This window comes from Stenella coeruleoalba, assembly GCF_951394435.1.
Source record: "Stenella coeruleoalba genome assembly, chromosome: 11".
Classification (NCBI taxonomy): domain Eukaryota; kingdom Metazoa; phylum Chordata; class Mammalia; order Artiodactyla; family Delphinidae; genus Stenella; species Stenella coeruleoalba.
The window spans coordinates 44700013-44721888 of NC_137157.1; the positions used below are offsets into that span (position 1 = coordinate 44700013).

At 36.8% G+C, this 21876-nt stretch overlaps 1 protein-coding gene across 2 annotated transcripts in view; it reads right to left on the reverse strand.

The window, feature by feature from the left end:
- The window catches only part of TRHDE (thyrotropin releasing hormone degrading enzyme), a 398879-nt gene that overhangs the window by 102162 nt on the left and 274841 nt on the right, over positions 1-21876 (reverse strand). For both annotated transcript variants that reach the window (XM_079937605.1, XM_079937606.1), the window contains exon 7: positions 15208-15273. In XM_079937605.1, coding sequence (XP_079793731.1) covers positions 15208-15273 — 66 coding nt within the window. The remainder of the gene's footprint in view (positions 1-15207; positions 15274-21876) is intronic.

Consider the following 21876-nt stretch of genomic DNA (forward strand, 5'->3'; position numbering starts at 1 on the left):
AACATACCTCAATGTAACTTAAAGGTGTCCCTCATAGTCTGGTCCCTCTGTACCTCTCCAATCTCATCCATTACTTTGTTGGCCCCCTGCCTCAACTTAACCATTTTCACCTTTCTTGCAGATGTCTAATGCTTATTTTCTCCCTTTTCTAGTTCCCTGCACAAGCAGTTCTCTACACACTCTTTTCTCCTTTGCCCATTTAAATTCAATTCAATCTCCAGGACTCAAGTTTGCATGTCCTTTGGGAATCCTTTCTTGCCCATTCTCACTCCCTTCCTAATTCTGAGTTAAGCATCCCTCTTATATTCTTACATGCTTCACCATATAAGAGCAATTATCACACTGTTATAATTGTCTGTTTACTAGTTTGACTGCCCACATAGTCTATAAACTCCGTGAGAGTGAGGACCCTGTGATTCCTGTTTACCACTATTTAACCAGCATCTATGTGCCCAGCCTGGTACCCAGTAGATGCTCAATATATTTGTGTGATTTCTGACTTTCCTCATGCAATATGCCTTTCTGCTGACAGCTGACAATGCAGTAAAGAGAGATTTCTTGTACCTATCATGTTCCCCCTAAATGTCATATTTAAACACTAAATACTTAATTTATTATTTCAGTGAGTATTTGTCGGATATATAACTTGCAACGATATATGCAACTGGCCCTGATGTCATCAAAAGACTGTAAACTATTGGGTATGAGACTGTTTTTTGTTTAACTTTCTTTGCTAACAAGTGACACGGTTCATAACATTTTATATATAAAAGCCAATGGGACTAATGAAGACAAGGGGAAAAGTAAAAAGTGAGCTGAGGAAGTAAAGCACTATTATCTTTTAAAATTTATGTGGAAATAATTATGGAATACTTGCTCTACTATTAACGAGCCCTTCAGCATGTTGAAACAGAGGATCAACCATATAAATGGTTTATTCCTCAGGACACGGAGGGACAGTTTGATAAAAATCAAAGAGGTATGGACTGGCTTGTATGAGTTCAGCTGCAAATAACAAAAAGTCCACCCTGGAATGACTTTTTTAATAACAAGATTTATTCTTTCCTACCATAAGAAGGTAAGATAGAGCCGCAGCTCTTTTCCTATGGAATTCTTTTGGCCCCATCTTTACCTAAGTTTTGGCTTTCTCCTCACATTTGGGACTAGATGGCTGTAGCAATCCCACGCATTCAGATGTAACATCACAGAGGAAATATGGAATTTTTTCCTGAGAATCTCTGTTTAAGAATCAGAAAAACTCTCCCTCAAATCCTACATCAAACTCCCCACGTTTCCCGTTTAGCCGAATTCTATCATGTGCTCAAAACAAAATCTGTTAGTGAAATTTGGGGGTGGGGATCGCACAAGTCAGGACCCAGTCCTATGAAGTATATGATTATATAGATGAGGATGAGAATCCAATCAAAATCAAAATTTGGTTTATAAGAAAGAAGAGGAGACTAGCTTATGGGTAGACCACCAACAGTGTTTTCTCCAACGAGACAAGGGATGCAAGTCCAGGCCTCAGTGACCCTGGGAAGCAGGATCCTTTCTACTTGCAAGAATAGTCTGGGAAACGCCAGGTAAATCGAGCACTGATTTTTCTGACTATGTGACAAGAAGTTTGAAGCAAGGGTTTAAACTGCTGTTCCTTTCTATTAAGAATAATTGTACCTCAAAATATTTGTACTGGGCATTTGTCATTCTTTTGGCTTTCTGGTATTTAAACACCACTTTTATATGAGGGTGATACCTCATCATGGAATCTGAGAGGAAAGTGAGGGCTCTCTCACTTGGAAGGGACAAAATTCTAAATCCTCTCCACTCTCCGTCAGCTAAAACATGGACACAAGTGGATACTTCATCCCAGGACTGTTAATCCTACAGGATCAATGCAAAGGAGCAGCAATCACTGAAATTACATTCCCTGTAATGGTGACACTGAGGGTCCAGATACAGCCATGCTAATGGCAGCAACAGAACCAGCCAGTACTATGACATGACCTTGGCTAGGTTTCTTAATTTCTGAGTCTCCTTTAGTTCCTATTATCTGTTTTGTAAGCCTGATTCTCCACACTTGCCAATGATTCCAAGCACTGCCCTACACCCTTCCAAAAAATTCCTTTTTGCTTAATTTAGTCAGTTTCTTTCTGTTGCTTGCAACCCAAAATCCTGACTGGTACAACACTAATGGGTGATACAAAACAAAGATGTCTTACAGTTTCTTGGTTTCCTCAGCAACAAAAATAGAAACAATCTCTCAGGACTTATGCAAAACATAAAACAAAGAACACCCAGTTCTATTTAGTAAATCAACTGGGCTTTTATATTATTAGGTATGGAGGGAAGAGGTGGATACTTTAAAAAAAAAAAGAGGCAGATAAGAAGGTCGTAAAAAAAGATACGAAAGTTCCACAGAGAGGAGTGCACAGAGAGCGACAAGAATAAAAAATAAAACTCTGCAAAACTTGTGTTTTAAGCAAAGCCTCTAGAGCAGAGGCTTTTAAATTGGGAACCATAAGGTCTAGAATTAAGTATTTGTAAGTGTGGGCATTATTAGGGTAAAGTGATCTTAAAGGGATCCATGGACAACAACAAAAGCAGATTAAAAGCTGCCAGATCACAGCAATGTCACACACGGGTTGGATAAAACCCATCTGAAGCCTGGCCATGCATTTCAGAGGATGTTTCTACGTTCCCTGACCTTGAGAAACAGAAGTAAAAGACTAAAACAGTGACAGATGACCAACTAAAACACAAGAAATCTAGGCTATAGGTCAAAATATTATTTTTGTTAATGCCTGAATACTGGTTGGAGATTATGAAATTAAGTAAAAACAAGTAGCTAAGTACTGAAAAAGCACTATGCAAATAAAAGAATGTTTACATTTTAATTCTACTAGATAAGAACCAAGGATAAAAGGAATAAATAATTATTAAATTTTTATTATTAAATTATAACAAGTTTCCAAGGAGGAAATCCTGTAAAACAGAAACCATTACCAAACATTCTGAGGTACAGCAGTTTCTGACCACAGGATACAATAAAAAAGAGGTGGAATTTAGGAAGGAAAGTTGTTTGAATAGCTACGATGATAACAGTTGAAAAGTCAGTTATATCATTGCTTGCAGGCCATTTTGATTTTGATTTTTTAAATGTGTGTTTAACTTAAATTTACTTTCAGAAGTTGCTTACTTAGATATAGGAATATTCAGATATTTCCATAGGAACAAAAGGGCATTTCACATGTTTTTTTTTTTTTTTTTTTTGCGGTACGCGGGCCTCTCACAGCTGTGGCCTCTCCCGTTGCAGAGCACAGGCTCCGGACCCGCAGGCTCAGCGGCCATGGCTCACGGGCCCAGCCGCTCCGCGGCATGTGGGATCCTCCCGGACCAGGGCACGAACCCACGTCCCCCGCACCGGCAGGCGGACTCTCAACCACTGCGCCACCAGGGAAGCCCCATTTCACATGTTTTAAAAATCCATTACTCCACGTAATGAGTGTAAATTTTGTAAAATCAGTATAGTCTCTTAAAGGGCTGTGAAATATGCCAGAAAATTTTAAATCAAAACAACCTGCTAGCCCATGAAAGATTGTTTTGCCTGTTTGCCTGAAATTACAGACAATGGCGTATTCTCACTTCAGTTCTGTTTTCGCCTTTTATTTAGCAATTATAGATCATACCATCAATGCCCCAACATGCAGCAGCATCACCAGAGGCGCAGTATTGCCACTGCTGAATTTGTACTCCATCCCAGAACAACCTGACAGGGTCCTACACCTGTCAGCAAAATGGCGTGAATGTTAAGTCGATAGGGGTGTTCTGGGGTACTAAAATATCCCCACCTCTCACTTCTGCTGCTAGCTTGAAATATTACTGAGACATAAAATGAGTCTATTGGTAAAACTGAAGTCTGTGAATTGCTTTTTCTGAATGCCCTGGTAAAGGGTTTGGACCACAGCAAGCTCACAAAACAGATAAAAGTATATCCTGGCCGGTAAGAATATACTGCCTTTTGTAAATCAAGATACCCACTGACTGCAGGCCATGTACATGGAGTTCTCTCACTCAGCCCCCGGTGCTGGTCACTCACTGAGAAGAAAATGAAACTCAGTTGAGAAAGAGGTAGTGTGCATATTCAGAAAAACTAAGAATTCAGGCCAATCCTTACCAGTCATGTGATCTTGGGTAAGATATCTATTTTCTCTAAACCTTAATTTCTTCAACTGGAAAAAGTAGATAATACAGCACTTACTTGAGAACAGTGTGCATAGAAAATGACATAAAACAAGTAAAGCACTTAGGAAGAAAAAAGCCTGCCACACAAAGAACCCAAGAAACTTTAGTTATTTTAAGATCAAGCTCAAGGGAAAAAAATCTAGAGTCAACATCTTCTTCTTCAACCCTACCTCCAAGAGAAGTCAAAATGCTCTGGAGGCCCAAGGAGATTAAGTGGACTAACTTGTAGGAGGAAAGTGCCCAGAGGACATTTTTTTTTAATTTTAAAAAGTAAAATTGCAAGAAAAAAATTTGAGATCAAAGCTTCTTTAGATTTGAGAAAAGCTTAGAAACCTTCCCTTATCCAAGTCTGGAGAAAGAAAGAGACCGTGAGGTCTAGAACTCTGTTTTTCGCAGAGGTCTACTGAGGTGACAAGACCACTAATGGGGGGAGGGGCCCATGAAATGGGGGCACTAGTTAGGTTCCTCGGCACAAAATAGCCATACCTAAGGGAGCACTAAAGCAGCAAAGACACTAACCTCCAGGTGACCAGAAAGGCTAGGCTTGGGCAAGATACATACCGAACGTTCGAGCAGCATGCACTATCTCACTTCTTTCCTGAAACTAATACAACTGACTATCAGTGTGGATGAGAACAGACGGTTCTTCGCTGTATGTTCTGGCCTGATAAAGTTCCCTGGAACATTCTCCTATTAATGGGCATAACATAAGGGGAATTCCATAAGGACAGATTAAATTTCCCATATGCTCAGAAGCATGGGGGATTTCTTTTATTCAGTGTTAAAATAATATACACTTACTAATATGTTATTTACTGTTAACATTATTAATGACGGGTACGTGTCTATCAGATCCTTCCTGTTTTTGTTTCCCTGGTTATCCAGCTTCTATTTCATAGTTTATCTTAATTCCTAACAAACAGCCTCATCTCCTTTGCAGCTCTGTTTTTCAATTAGGCTAGCTGGCAAATATCCCATTCCTGGATAAATTCAAGTATTTGCCTTCTTCAAACCTGTACCCATACAGCTGAGCATCACAGGAAAAAATAAGGCAATTGAGCAGTTGTGTTTTCTTCTTCTTTTTTTTTAAATAAAAACTGGTTCACAGTATTTATTTATTTTTGGCTGCGTTGGGTCTTCGTTGCTGCCCACAGGCATTCTCTCGTTTCGGCGAGCTGGGGCTACTCTTCGTTGCAGGGCGTGGGCTTCTCATTGAGGTGGCTTCTCTTGTTGCAGAGTACGGGCTCTAGGCACACGGGCTTCAGTAGCTATGGCTTGAGGGCTGTAGAGCACAGGCTCAGTAGTTGTGGTGCATGGGCTTAGTTGCTCCACGGCATGTGGGATCTTCCGGGACCAGGGCTTGAATCTGTGTCTCCTGCATTGGCAGGCGGATTCTTAACCACTGCAGCACCAGGAAAGCCCCTGTGCTTTCTTATAAATTCATAAGCACCAAACTCAAATAGGCACTCAATAAAACCAGGCAGCCATGCCTTCCTATTCTTCCCAATCCTCAGCCTTCAAATCTGTCTACTGGACAGCATTACCTCACTTTCAGCTATTGACCTTGCCTCAGATAACACTAAAAACATAGAATTTGGAATTCCCTGGCGGTCTAGTGGTTAGGATGCGGTGTTTTCACTGCCGTGGCCTCAGGTTTGATCCCTGGTAAGGGAACTAAGATCCCACAAGCCTCAAAGTGTGGCATAATTAATTAATTAATTAATTTTTAAAAAAGAATTCATCAGAAAATGAACTCCTTTATTTTCCAATTGCCAAATTTACTGGAAGGGTCTCTCCTATCAAAGACCAGTCTTTTTACTGTCTCAAGAACCAAAATCCCAGTTGTCTCTTTCTTCTGCAACATTATCAAAACTCTTCTGTCTTGACTCCTTCTCTAACAGTCTAAAATGAGTACAACTGTCTCCCATCTTTAAAAAACAAAACAGAAACTTTCCTTAGCCCTTATCCTCCTCTACCTACCTACCCTGTTTTTCTGATCTCCTTCCTTGGCAAATTTAAAAAATTTTATCCTACATACACTATCTCTACTTAGGTATTTCCCATCCTCTCTTTTCTTTTTGGATTTTTATTGGGGTATAGTTGCTTTGCAATGTGTGTTAGTTTCTACTGTACAGCAAAATGAATCGGCTATACATATACATATACCCCGTCCTTTTTGGATTTCCTTCCCATTTAGGTCCCCACAGGGCATTAAGTAGAGTTCCCTGAGCTATACATTATGTTCTCATTAGTTATCTATTTTACACATAGTATCAATAGTGTATATGTGTCAATCCCAATCTCCCAATTCCTCCAGACTCCCTCTTCCCCCTTGGTATCCATACATTTGTTCTCTACGTCTATGTCTCTATTTCTGCTTTGCAAATAAGATCATCTATACCATTTTTCTAGATTCCACATATATGCGTTAATATACATTTGTTTTTCTCTTTCTGACTTCCTTCACTCTGTATGACACTCTTTAACCTATTCCACTGAAGTCATTAAGTTGCAAACTGCCAAAAGGAACACTTTTTAGTCTTTATTCTGCTCTACCCCTTGGCTGCATTTAACCTCCTTGCTCACTTTCTTTTTATTGAAATAGGCTTTTTTCTTGACACGAGTAACACCATACCCTTGGTGTTCTGCCTGCCTCTCTTACTATTTATTCCACCTCAGCCTCTTTTACCAGCCCCCTCCTCTTCCTTCAGCCTCCAACTGCTACAGCCCTTCAGGGCTTGGTCTCAGGCCTTCAACCCAGAAACTGCAGAATCATTCCTAGGTACTTTTTCTTCCTCATCTCTCAACTACCAGTCTTCACCCAATCTATCCCAAGGTCCACTTCATTCTCCCTTCAAAAAACATTTTGAATCCATCCATGTCTCTGTACATCTAACTATTTAAGCCTCTATCATCTCTCACCTGAATATTAAAATATCTTCCTAATTTTATTACCTGATTCCTCCTCTCTTGGTATGCTGATTGCTCCAATTCCAATGTATTATTACAATTAGTCAGATAACTATTTTAAATATAAATAGAGCCATGTTACATCCCAGTTTTAAAACTGTTGAATAGCCTCCCACTGCACTCAGAATAAAACCCAACCCTCTTAAGCACAGTGCACTTTGGCATCCCACAATTAGCGCCTGCCTTCATCTCCCCCTTCATCTCTTGCCCCTACTAACGGTGCTCATCTATGCTAGTTTCTTTATTTTCCTTGAAAATGCTCAGTTCCTTCCCTCAGCCCTTTGCACAAGCCCTTCCACCTTTCTGGAATGATCTCCCCAGACCCCCACCTCTTTCTCATCCTTCAGAACTGAAGACACATGCCTTCTTCCCAAGAAGGATTTTCTAAACACCTAACCTAAAGTTACCTGACCCACCCATCCATATGTTATCACACAACATCCGATTTTTTTCCTGCCTAGCATTTATCACACTTAGTAAATAGGCCTGTATTTGCTTTTTTCCTTTTTAGTATCAATCTTATCCAGTGATATGATTCATGAGATCAGGGGGCATATCTGCTGTGTGCAGCATGCCCTGAATGCTTGGTATTTATCATAGTGTCTAACATTGAGTGGCTATGTAATAAATATGTGTGGAATAAATGAATAACTGAACATATCTGATGGGTGAACAACATGGATATAAAACTAAAGAGAGCTGATGCAGCAAGAGAAATCACAATTTTGGTTTATTAGCACAAAGCACTAAGAAAAGTTTTTAATACTAAAATGAGTTATTGCTCTTAAGGGAGGGAAAATGATCTGTAACATAATCATAGAGAGAGATCTTGAGCAGAAGAGAAAAGATGAATACGAGAGACCGATTGCAAAAGGAAATGAGATGCAGGATGACAAATGGATAGCCCCATTTCTTTGTGTGTCATACTAACACAGAGCCTTCTCTTCCATAGACAGAAACACAAAGGTAGATCAACATGGAATTTTGAATACATTTGAACCTTTTGTAGGATAGGTTCTAAATACATAACTTAGGATAGGTCTTTATAGCACTCCTCTTAAGCCACTAATTTATAACATATGGTTTTTCAGAACGATAATTTTGACATTTAGATATGATAGGGAAAAGAAGTTGCATAAATGTTATGGTTCATTATTTTTATAACTATTGAATATTTATAAATAGTTACATTATAAAAAAGTAGAACTTCAGTTTTTTAAACAGATAAACACATGGATAAATATGTCATAAGAAAGTAAGTGATAAGAGTGAAATGCAAGAGAATATATGGAAGTTTTCAACCTCAATTGTGATAAAAATATATACACTGAAATAGCAATTTTTTACTTATTAAATTAGTAAGAAATTTATTTTGAAAATAAGACACAATGTTGTTTGCTTAGTGTATTATAAAAAGAGAACTTTCAAACTTTATTTCTACCATTATATATTGGCTTAATATTTCAGAAGAAAAATTGATAATATGCTTTGAGAAATATAGATGAAAAGACAATCAAAATATAATGGGAAAATCTATAATTTAAAAATTGTTACAGTGTTGTTTATTTAACAAAAATTGGAAAGCAATCTAAATGTTTGCCAACAAGGAAAAATCTAAAAAATATTATGTACATCTATGCCATAATACTAGTATTGAACTATATACTAGAACCACCAAGCAATTATGAAAATGTGAGTAAAAAAGAAAAAAAACCTTCCCAACCTAGAAGGTTTCTTTAGCATCAAAACTTTCAACATTGCCAAATATATACTTCTAGGCTATTACATGAACATTCTGAAATGAGAACATAAAATAAGAGAAAAAATAAATTAAAAAAGGAAACGAAAGAAACCTGCTGATGCAAGAGCTAAGTAGGTTAGAGAAAAATGCCTCTAAGGCAAGTTTATTGTGCCTCTGAACTAGCAATCTAACCAAATGGTAACGTTTACAAGGAGGGAGAGAGTGTTTGCAGATAGGTATACATACCCCAGTGTGTGCAGTTCACTGATCTGTATGCATTTACACACATACCAATATACGAATATATCACCCATTAGCCGAATGTGTCAAATCATTTCACAAATACATTTTAAAGATATCAAAAACATCATTTTATAGTATCAACCCTATGAGTTAAAATGAATAACATATCTTGAGCTCTTAACTAACAGGCAAAAGAAAACCAGTAAGAATAAGTTTCTAAAGCCTCCCATCAAGCTGGGTAAATGCTTGTGGGATGAACAAATAGAGATATATGTCATTACTAATGAAAGCTTTTTAGTTAATGCTATATAGTCACAGTAGTCAACTAACAACATTTAATTCAGAGGCAAAATGATAAGGATTCAATCAGTAGCTGTATACAAACAAATTCATTGAAATTGAGGAATAGAAGTTATTTTCTCTGATTGAGAAATACGAATAGCTATTGCTATTTAATTTTTTAAAGTACTTGATTTTTATTAGAGATAGTATTCTTGATTCTCAAATCCATGGAATCTTTCCTTAAAATTAATATTTTTCTCTATAGTGTAGTCATTAATTTTAGCTTTGTAGTTGGTCTTTAATAAGTTAAATGTTAATTAGGTCAAATCCAATGACTAAACATCATCAATGATAGTATTATTATCACATGGTATTGACTGATCACAAGAAATTATTATGATGAGTTAACCTTTCTACCTATACCATACCTAAAACTGCACAGTGATTTAAGTGAAACACAGAGAAATTGAACAAAACCTATCTATGGTCATTTAATTTTAGATTAAGCATGATTCAGCTTCCATCTGGATAAAAGCACAATACAATCTCTTCAGAAAGGAAATTAACTTTGACACATGGTCTCTGTTCCTGTTATTTTCTGACTTTTCATTTATCTAAAAACCTACATGCAAGGGAGCAAACACTCTTTCACAAACATAAGCTTGCAGTTTTCAAATAAAAATCCTGTATACATATGTTAACATATAACTTCTCACTGGAACACAAGTTATTGAGTTTGTTGTTGCTACTAATAATCCCTATAGCTTTGTGCTGTCATTACCTTTAGGCTATCAGAATTTTATGAGCACAAACCAATAATAATGATATTTCCCTTTTGCTTTTTATCCACACCTCATTGCCTTACATTGATTTGCATAAGCAATTTCCACCCTGATAATTGGAGGCGAACATCTTTTTGTAGGTTACCTTATGGAAAAGAGCAGTTAAATACTAATCAAGAGAAATCTTTCTTTATTCAACCATATTTTAAATGATACTGAATTACCCTCATTGGATAAGCAGGAAGGTGACTCACTTTCTGACATGGATTTCAGAGTGAATTTATATCAAGTTTAGCAATGATCTTTCTTCATAATTTCAGTTCCCTGGTATTGCCTCATAACAACATGAAGAATGGTACTGCCAGATCATTAAAACAATATTGTTTTGTTTGAAAAGAAAAAGCAGTAGTTATGTACTAATTATTTTTTAATAGCTACTGAGCCAATCAATGTTATCTGAGGATTTCAAAATTATAGCTTTATTCTTTTATTTCCAAAAAACTCAAAGAAAAATTTAAAAACTCTTACTAGGGAGATTAAAACAAGTGAAAATGAACTAAGGTTAAATTCATGTGAAAACAATTCTATCTAAAAGAATCCTTATCTGAATTATTTACTTTAAAAATAAGCCTAGAATACTTATGTAAGAACGAGGATTTGAGCTGTGGAAGCTTAAATTATAAAAACAAGGTAAAAGAAGTAGATCCTAATTTACTGGCTCTATACACATAAACATTGCTACATATGGGCGAAAACTAATATATATGTACTTAAACAGTAAGAAGCCTAGGAAATTAAAAATCTGAGAATTTCAGAAAGATTCAGCAATTCTTACAGTAATAGGGTTTGAGCATGAGGTGAACTAAAATGACACACAGAACACAGTGCCACCGAAGCCAACTGAAGAAAGTGATTCAAGGACTTCTGGGTTACGACGGTGGATTGAACAACCACATCTAAGTTCACTCCCTCCCAAAACCTGACTAGGGCTACACTGAGTGTATGGGTGTTGTTTCTTTGTGACACCAAAATTTCTTGATTTTCTGAAATCTAGCGGTGGCTTTCCTGACTTCCACTTCACTAACCCTCCCAACAGCGTCAAAGCCAAATAGTCTTAATACTCAGATGATTAACTGAAGATTCAAGGACACTTTTGCACATCTAGTTAACAAATTTTCCCATCAAATTGAAATAGCTGTCCTAAATTAAAGTATCAAACCCAAATTGTCTAGCTAGTAAAATGCATTAAATGTCTTAGATGCAGAGAATCTGAAAGATGAAAAAAATCTTAGAGAGCATTTAATTCTACTCTTGCATTTTGTAACTATAAAGTCAGAGGCCACAAAAGGTTTAGTGACTAGCAGAAAGCCCATCATTAATTAGAAACAGGAATAAGAATTGTTTCTCTCTACTTATTCCATTGCCTCTTGTGTCCCAAAATATGCCAGCTATTGATTTGGGAAATCGATTATGGAAGAACAATAGCTATTCAGAGTTTGCAAAAATACAAATATTTCTATGTTTTTAAAAGTGTATTATTTACAAGTGGCATACATGATCCAACAAGGGTTCAAGCTTCGTTTGCTGTGTTTCGTTTTCAATTTAAACATCAAAACAAAACAGAAGCTGGCATTAATGGTAGTCAGGACTAATTTTTTATGACTGTATATACTGTCTATTACATTCTAAATAGATAGAATGTATGTTCTGTCTATTACATACTGTAAGAAGTTTTGAGGTAACTTATTTTAAAAATTATGCAAGACTGAACCATTTAAGCATCAGACAAAATTCAAGAAATAAGGGAAGTAGACCAAAAAATCAAAAAGATGAGACCAAGGGAAGTTGTATTATTCACTATAAAAGTGTTTACCACCAGACTTTCTGATAGCTGATCAAATGGATTTATGGGTACCAGGAGTCCCTTCCTACTGAAGGATATATGTATAAGTTGAAACCTGAAATATGTTGTCCAATACAAAATATTATAAAAGTAGAAAAATGTAGTTGAATCCATACTCAAATACTTGCTAAGTTAAATATAAACATGTGAACTGACCCATCTTTCTATATTATTATATTTAATATACAAATATATTTACAGTTTATTTTATATCTATGTATATTTATTATGATATATCATATATTTATTTAAATTATATTTTAAATTTATATCATGTAAATATATCATATTTTATATATTTGTGGTTGTATTTGTAAAAAATGTTTGCTTTGTTCCCAAAAGAGCTTAAGATGGTTAATTAGGATATAGAAAATACAAGAGAACACAAGTTTTAGAAGAAACCACCATTATACTATTGTCCTTGTGTGAAACATCAGGGCTAAGGTCCAAGTACTAAAACAAAAAGAAAAAAAGAAGGAAAGGAAAGATGAAGGAGGGAAGAAAGAAGAAAGGAAGAGAGGGAGGAAGGAAGGGAGGAAGAGGGAGAGAGGGAGGGGAAAATATATGAAAAATATACTATCTGCAACTTGGGATGCCTACATCTATAAATCTAACCCTGGCTCTGTCTGCAAATATAAACTTCCATTTGTCAACACAGAAATATCCATGGTTAATGTAAAGACAGTTAATAGATTTTCCAGCAGAGGTAAGTGCTGACAGTCCAGATTAGCTCTTTCAACAACATGTAAACCAAGACTCCCCAGAGCCTTGTGGATGGGAAATATATTAATATCAACTCTGTGACCACTCAGTACCATACATGAAGTGTCTGTACAGGAGGTCATTTCCAAACTGTATTCCATACATCTTCCTGCACGAGAGATGATAACTTATCACTTAGACATAGGGATCTACTGTAAACTAATCCAAACTGCTGATGATACGCTAAATAGACATAGGGATCTACTGTAAACTAATCCAAACTGCTGATGATACACTAAATCAGTGTGAGTGATGAGTATAAATAAAGCTGCAAGGGAAGTACCGAAGGATAAAGATCTATCTGATCAATGAGATGTCACAAGGCAAATGAAATGCAATGTTGACAAACACAAGAGTCCCACAGTTGAAAATTAACCAAATCAAGTATCAGAGCATAAAGGCACACACATTAAAACAAGTTTCAAATGAAAGTTTAATATAATGGGGGTCAGAGGGTATAGTCTAACTGTTTCAGATAAAACTGAACGGACTGGGTCAGTAGAAAAGGGTGAATTAAATATTGATGTATTTTGCGTACTATAGAAATTGTGACAAGATAAAGAAAAATGTTGCAAAACAATAATTCTTTCCAGATAACATAACTATAGTTATTCAATCTGCCAAGCAAATCTATACACACAAGTGAGAAAAAAAACCAATAAAAATTGTATACAGAAAATGATTTCACATCAACTTGCTACTAGGAAATCAAATTCAGTTTGTGTAGCCCTTATGAAAGCTTAGATATTCTGTGGAACTGTACTGTCATGCTACATCTTCAGCGGGAAAAACAAAGGAGTGGGGATAAGGAAGGATGTTTCTCCAGACAGTTGATATTCATGGAGGGCACACCTAGAGAAAAAAGATTTTCCTAACTATGTGATCAGAATAGAGACTTTAGCACCCGGCAGACAGGTTCAATTGAATTCAGCTATTCTGAAGGTGTCCCTAATGGGAAGAGCTGATTTTAAAGTAAATTTCAACCCCTGCTGGGACAATTCGGTAAAAAAACTTTCTAAGGGAAATTATTCTTCAAGAAATTTATATATTTTTTCTCTGTTGTGTTAACGTATTTATAGCTATGTCATAACATATTTAACTCTTGCTTTGTATTTTATCTTTTGGTTTATTTTGGGTAAAGATAGAATTACACTACTAAAATATGACCTGATCCCATATGTAGTTTATTTAAATTTCAGAATGAAAAGCTTACTAAGAAGAGCTAAGATTGATTGCTCTCTCTGTCTTAGCATAATTGTATTTCAGGTGAACATCAATTTACTTTAAGGACACTTCTAAGTAGAACGCATCATAAATAATTCATCAATCACAGCTGCTAGGAACGTGATTTACTCCAACAGATTCAATGGAATAAAAGTTCTATTTTTCTATATTTGCTTTCAAGAATTTAAGAATCCTCCTTTTCTAAGAATCTACTCCCAGATTCCATACTTCACACTATAAATGTATGATAATAAAACTGTTTCTTTTTTCCCCCTTTTTTTTAAAACAGTGCATTTTCTAATTTAAAAAAACATTTAAATATATTTGGAAAAAATAACAATCTATGTATGTCAACATTAAAAGAGCAAACAACATAAAAGGCACATATCTGAAAAAAAGCGTTAAGAATTTCTCAAATACATAATTCTAAGAAGGCTAACATAACTTGTTTTCACTTTATATGAACTTTTAAATGGAAGAAAAGGGAATCAGACTTTCATAAAATCTTGTATAGAATACTTAGGATCTAATATATTTGAAAATTACTTCAGTTTTAAAATGCATATTAAAGAGATTCTAAATGGTATAACAGTTGGAGTTTTGTGGGTTGGTATGGAATCTTGTCTACCACTTTCATTTGTCATGTGGAACGACACTGTTCACCTTATTCATCTTAAAGTTTTCCATCAAATTCAGCATTTTGTATTAGCAATTTCCCAAGCTGTGAAATATCTTTAAAATAAATACAGGAGGGGCTTCCCTGGTGGCACAGTGGTTGGGAATCCGCTTGCCAATGCCGGGGACATGGGTTCGAGACCTGGTCTGGGAAGATCCCACATGCCACAGACCAACTAAGCCTGTGCGCCACAGCTACTGAAGCCTGCCTGCCTAGAGCCTGTGCTCCACAAGAGAAGCCCGCACACCACAGCAAGGAGTGACCCCTGAAAGCCCGTGCGCAGCAACGAAGACCCAAAGCAGCCATAAATAAATAAATGGGAAAAAAAATAAATGCAGGAACAAGGAAAAGTGTAAGAGAAAATAGAAAGCATTTTACTTACTTGCAAACCCCTCTGAAATACTGAATGGCCCATAAAATTAGCCAGCATTCTAATTAAAGCAGCACCCTGTAAGAAAGAGTATTTTTTTAAAAGAAAGAAAAAAACATTTCAACCAAGTCACATGATTCTAAAATTATTCCATATCCATAAAAAATAATTTGCTTCATTCATGCTATTTTATTCTTTAAAATAGTTAAGAAATAAGAGAATTATGAATGAAATACTTCACTTAGAGGTAACAATTGCATTTTTTGTTTTGTGGATCTAAAAGTTTTGTGGATATAAAACCAATGACTTCAAAATAGAAGTCTCTTGGATAAAATCTCTCAGAGCGATAATAAGCTGTAATTCAGGAATAATAAAGTTTTATTGAGCACTGTATATGACGAAGTTAATAAGACACGGTTCATGTACTCACAAGTTCATAATCTAGTAAGGGAGGGACAACCATGTTAATAAATAATCATGTTAAAACATAGCTTTGAAGTAACACAGCTACATACTCTACCCCTAGTCCAATCAAGAATAATTTAGCCATAGAAGTGGACAGTAGGAATGCCAAGCAGTCGGACTGCTTGGGTTCAAATCCTGGCTCTGGGATTACCCTCCATGTTTACCCAGGAGAAGTATTTAACCCCTCTGTTCCTCACTTTTCTCAGTTGTAAAGTGTAGGCAATAATAGTCCCAATTTACTATGGTTGTTCTGAAATTTAAATATATTACTGTATGTAAGCAGTTCAAGCTGGGTTTGAAAAACAGTAACCATGATAGAAATATTAGCTGTCAGTATTATATCAAGCTAATGATTTTTAGTTCCTGTTTCTTTTTCCCTTTTAGAGTCTTCTATAAATCCATATACAAGTAGAACACTTACGTGGCTGATATAAATATTTAGACTAATAGAAGAAAATACTAATTTAAGAGTCTATCTCACTTTGAGAACAGTTCTTTTATTGTAGAGCAATATCAGTGCAAAAAGCCTGACATGTAATCAATGTGAAACATTCCAAGAAATGATGGCTAAGCCTGGATGATCACAAATCTGTATGTAAAATATAAATAAGCCTTCAAGGAGATATTACAATCTGCACCAAATTGTATGAAGCAGTGAATTATAAGCAGCAAAAGTTTAAATATAAATGATAGCCTGGTTTTAAGGGAAATAAATCCCTTTATGACTACATTTCCCACTTCATACTCGTTACAAATTCGTACCTGTCAATAACTAATTTCTTACCAGGTGTCTCTTTTTTATAAGAGAATCATAAGAACCACATATAGACTCATCCTGCCTGGGGCTGGACTGCAGCAGCCAGTACAGAGATGCAAGAATGAATTTCCATTGTTTGTTACCAGAATTGTTTCCTGTAATTCCAAATTTTTAATGCAATACAGTACTCAGGCTCCTGAATCACCATTAAAGAAATGTCTCAAAGACTTTCAGTCATCACCACAGTTGCTCTCAAAACTGGTATTTTATTCACAACTCAACAAATGATGAGCTGGACAAGCCATAGAGTTGTATGCCTCTTCTGGTATATTTTCTTCCCACACCTTCTACTCTTTGCTCTTTCTTTTGCTTCTTAGTCTGTATCTTCTGCACACTTGTATAAATCCATAAAATATAAGCATTTATGATTCAATCTGGGGACCAGGTTAGAATTCCCTTTAGAACTTATCAACTCTGCTCCTTGAATTTCCTTGACAAGCTCCCCTCCTATATATTTCCCAATCTAATCTATCCACCCTGAGGGTAGAAACTGTCAGTTCGGCAGAAAAACTAACCCTTGCCACCCAGGGTGTGAGACAGAATCTCGAGCAGCCAACTCAAACTTTCCTTCAGTACAGAATAGCCATCTTCAGATGATTTAAGTGCTTCCCTCTAGGTAATAAAGACTTGGTCTCTTGTCGGGCTGTAAGCTGTAAAAACTATCAATTTAGCATGGGCTAATGGCAAAAGAGTTCTTCCTAACCATAAAGAATGTACCGGGCTTCCCTGGTGGCACAGTCATTGAGAATCCACCTGTCAGTGCAGGGGACACGGGTTCGAGCCCTGGTCCGGGTGGATCCTACATGCTGGGGAGCAACTAAGCCCGTACGCCACAATTACTAAGGCTGCACTCTAGAGCCTTCAAGCCATAACTACTGAAGCCCGTGCACCTAGAGCCTGTGCTCCCCAACAAGAGAAGCCACCGCAATGAGAAGCTCGCGCACTGCAACGAAGAGTAGACCCTGCTCGCCACAACTAGAGAAAAGCCCGCACGCAGCAACGAAGACCCAACGCAGCCAAAAATAAATAAATTAATTAATTAAAAAAAAAAAAGAATGTACCCATTTTCCTGTCTAGGTTGAGCTGTAGCAGAGTACTCACAGGAAAGAAAATCTGGAAATATAATCAATATTTAAAAGTTATATAATATTACTGAACTCCCTATTATTATTATATTGTATAATTTAATTAACTTTTCAAAAATATGTCTGTCTTGTCAATTTGAACATTTTAAGTTCTCCAGAGTAGTATGCATGCGTTCTTCTATATTTAACTAGCCTTTTCTTTCCAAAGCTCAATTTTAAAAATCTCTGTTTCATAGAACTTCATAGGCAGATGGGCTCTCCAAGTGTCATCATGCAGCCAACACACACTAAGTACCTACTATAGATGGGTTATAACAAAGATCGTACCTTTTAATGCAGGCAAAACTCATTGTAAACCTTTGTTCAAAAAAGAAAACAATGGGGCTTCCCTGGTGGCGCAGTGGTTGAGAGTCCGCCTGCCAATGCAGGGGACACGGGTTCGTGCCCCGGTCCGGGAAGATCCCACATGCCGCGGAGAGGCTGGGCCCGTGAACCATGGCCGCTGGGCCTGCGCGTCCGGAGCCTGTGCTCCGCAACGAGAGAGGCCACAACAGTGAGAGGCCCGCGTACCGCAAAAAAAAAAAAAAAAAAAAAGAAAACAATGAATCCCCTTTCATTGTGTCTTTAAAATATTTTTCCACCAAAGTAGATATAATTTACAACATTGTAATTTATACTCACTTGTGATTCAAAATTCTAGCCCCAATCAAGCAAACTGGATGTTACATAGCCTAAATAGCTTTATGGGAAATAAATATACTATTTCTGCAAGATCTGTATAATTCTGAAACTTAATCAAGAAAACATCACTATATTTGCTATACTAAAGTTCAGAGAGATATTAGGATGGAAACTACTACCTGATTTTTAAAAAAAATTTTTTTTAGTATTTATTTAGGCTGTGCCTGGTCTTAGTTGCAGCATGCAGACTCTTCGTTGAGGCATGCAGACTTCTTAGTTGCGGCGTAAACGTGGGATCCACTTCCCTGACCGGGGTTTGAACCCAGGCCCCCTGTATTGGGAGTGTGGAGTCTTACCCACCGGACCACCAGGAAAGTCCCACACTACCTGATTTTTTTAAGGTTTCATAAAGAATATTCTACAAGAATACGATTATAAACCCCATTAGTCATTTAGTAATTTTTGTACTTGTGGTATCTTTTTCATATAAGTTCGTAGCTAAAATTTCTTTTATTTTACATGAAATCATTTGCATGCATGTCAGTCTCAAAGACAGTAAACATCTCCAGAGAAAGGACTGTGTCCTTATGACTTGGTACCCCTGTTCCCTCTGCCTGGCTGAGAAAGCTTCTCCTTAACACAATGAGAGAGGAAGACAAATTAGTTGCACACATAGCAATTACTTATTGTATTTGTCATTCTAGAAGACTACTCAGCCAGGATAGACAGTTTATTACTTTATCTTATCTTTGTACTTCAGTGATAAGTAATCACTTTGAAGAGAGGAAGATCTTCTCCACTACTTTATTCTTTTAACATATGCTTACTGAGGAAGGCTGCGTGCTCAGGATCCTATAAAGCATAAATAGGAATGCCACAAGTCTCTATCCTCAAGGACCTCAAACCCTCCTAAGTGAGATGAGAAGATACAACGTAGTATAAGATGAATGACAAAAGAAATAAAATATTCTACAGTGTTTCAGAAGAGAGGGAGGATGAAGGGTAAAGAGGATCTAAAGAAGTGTCACTTGTGTTGCACTCTGAAGGATGGATGGGATTCCATGAGCAAAGGTAAACACAGAGCATGCATGCTGTGGGAGGAACAGCCTTTGTGTGATGCCATGCAGGTGTGAAAGCGAAAAGCACAAGTGGCTAAGGTAATACTGAAAGACAAAGGGCTTACAACTAGCTGATAGAAGATTCAATGGAATATAAGATTGAAGCAGTTCTTAGAGAAGATTGAATACCAGGACTAAGACATTTGAACTCTGTTAGAGGATCGGGAAGAATTTTTGGAAAAGTGGTTAAAAAAGTGAGGACTCATCTATAATACTCCAAGGAGGAAGTAAAATAACCAGGAGCAAATGGTAGCAGTGAGGATAAAAACCAGAGATAGGTTTAAGCAAGAGAACAAAAATCATTTTAAATCTGAACGCCTGAGTGACTAGAAGATGATATTAGCAGATATTTGGAATTTAAAAGAAAGTGTTAGGTGAATATGGTAGCATTCATTTGAAACAGGTGGAGTTTGAGGAACAACTAGGGAACCAGAAGAACAGAAGGAAAATGTGACCATAGGAATGAAATTAACTGGAAGGTTTTGATTGAAGACATAAATTAGAATTTGTAGGGGGTGAGATTGCCAAGAGAAGAGTTCTGAGGTTTTAGTGAGGGAGATAGAAAACAGAATTTAGAAACTATGGACTCTGTATGACTTGCACTTGAGTGCCTGTAATAAGCACTCAATGAATACCTGTTGAGAAAATCAATGAAAAACATTGAAATGAAGAGCAAAGGATGACACACTGTGATTGAAAAAACAAACAGAAGGAGAACTGGGTATACGTGGTGGCAAAGAAAACATATTTTAAGAATAAGTGCTTCAGTTTTAACAAAAAAAGATAGCTAAGACCAAAGTAGGTCACGTTTAAGAGAGAGCTATTTAAATAGACTTGGTGTGAAAGCCAGATTGCAAAATAATGGAAACAGAGGAAGAAAAGAGAAAGCAATAAGCATGTTCACATGAGGCTTGTTTGTGGTTTTGTTCTTAAAAATGTGGGAGAAAATTTCATGCAAAGAAAAGATAATCTAGTAGAGAAAGGTACTACTAGATACACAGTAGATCGAGAGATGGTTACCGGAACAAAACTCTAGGATAGCCAAATAAGAAGAGAATTAGGGTTAGTCTTGGAAAAGGATAAGGACAAATTTCCTCTGAGACAGGCCTAAGACAGAAAATGGAAGTAAAAAATAAGTTAAAATTTTTGAAGTATAAAACAATGAAGTTGACGAAATAGACTGTAAGCTTCACTGAGGTGGAGACTTGGTCTGTGTGACTCACCACTGTAGATTCACTGCAGAAAACTTTCTGGCACATAGCAGGTTCTCAATAACTGCTCAATGAGAGATGGCCTGTCACTCTTCAGTAATGTAGGAGATGTGGTCCCAAGATTATGTGATTTCAAAGAGTAGAACTAGGTTTGAATTAACTCCAGTGAGAAGGTAAAAAGGAGTCCAAAACATGTAGAAATGTGCAGAAAAGTCCTAGTTTAAGTTATTAATGACATAGTTGTCATTCATTAAGCAACTGTTATGTGCCAAATTCACGATATTGTAGGGAACATGCTACTATCCTTATTTGTCAGATCATGAAATTGAGACTTGAACAGATGTGTGTAACTTGACCAAATTAACACAGGTAGTGAGCAGGGAAGCCAGGATTAGAAACCCAGTCATGTGCAACTCCAAAGTCAGTAATCTTAACCAATTTGGATGACTTTCTTGTGATCCCAAATCAAAATAGTTACATGATACTCTTCAGAAACACTGGATATAGTAAGAACTTGGAAAAAGAAAAGAAATTCTTAGACTTACTCAGAGCTTAGAATCAATAGGTGTTCCCAGAAGAGGACAAAGGGAAACCTAATGGAAGAGACCTAGTTGAAATAGCTGATCAATATGCCCAGGATTGAGGATGAATAGAAGACATAAACTGGCTAGCAGAATAGAACATGTTGATGGACTAGGAGACATAAAGCTCGTTCAGGCAGGTTCAGTAAGAACAAAGGGCTAGCAAAGTTGAAAATAGTGATATTTTTATCAGATGCTGTGCGTGGATGTGGCAGCTGTGAAAAGGCACTGCTTAGATTTCCTACTATTGCTCCTTTGCATTTGCCACCATGAAGGCTGCACTTCCCTCAGTTCACTCCAAGTCTATGACTTTCTCCCTTCCCTCTCTCCTTGCACAGGCTGTGAGCGGCAGTGTGGTCTCAAGAAACTCTCGCTTCCTTCTCGGGCTCTTTTCCCGAGTAACTATCTCACACCATTGTGTTCCCTTCTCAGAAGACCTAACCCAATAGGGCGACTTTAAATACTGAAGTACAAAACAAGTATAAACTGTTGGATGATAGGTCACTGGAATAAGTTGCTACTGAGTATACTCTAATATTAAGTAACACACACATCCAAATAAAACCTTTTCCTTCTTAGTCTTCTCAAGAAGTCCTTTAGAACGAAATTATTTGTAGTGAGGTGGATGGACCTAGAGTCTGTCATACAGAGTGAAGTGAGTCAGAGGAGAAAAACAAATACCATATGTGAACACACATATATGGAATCTAAAAAAAAAAAAAA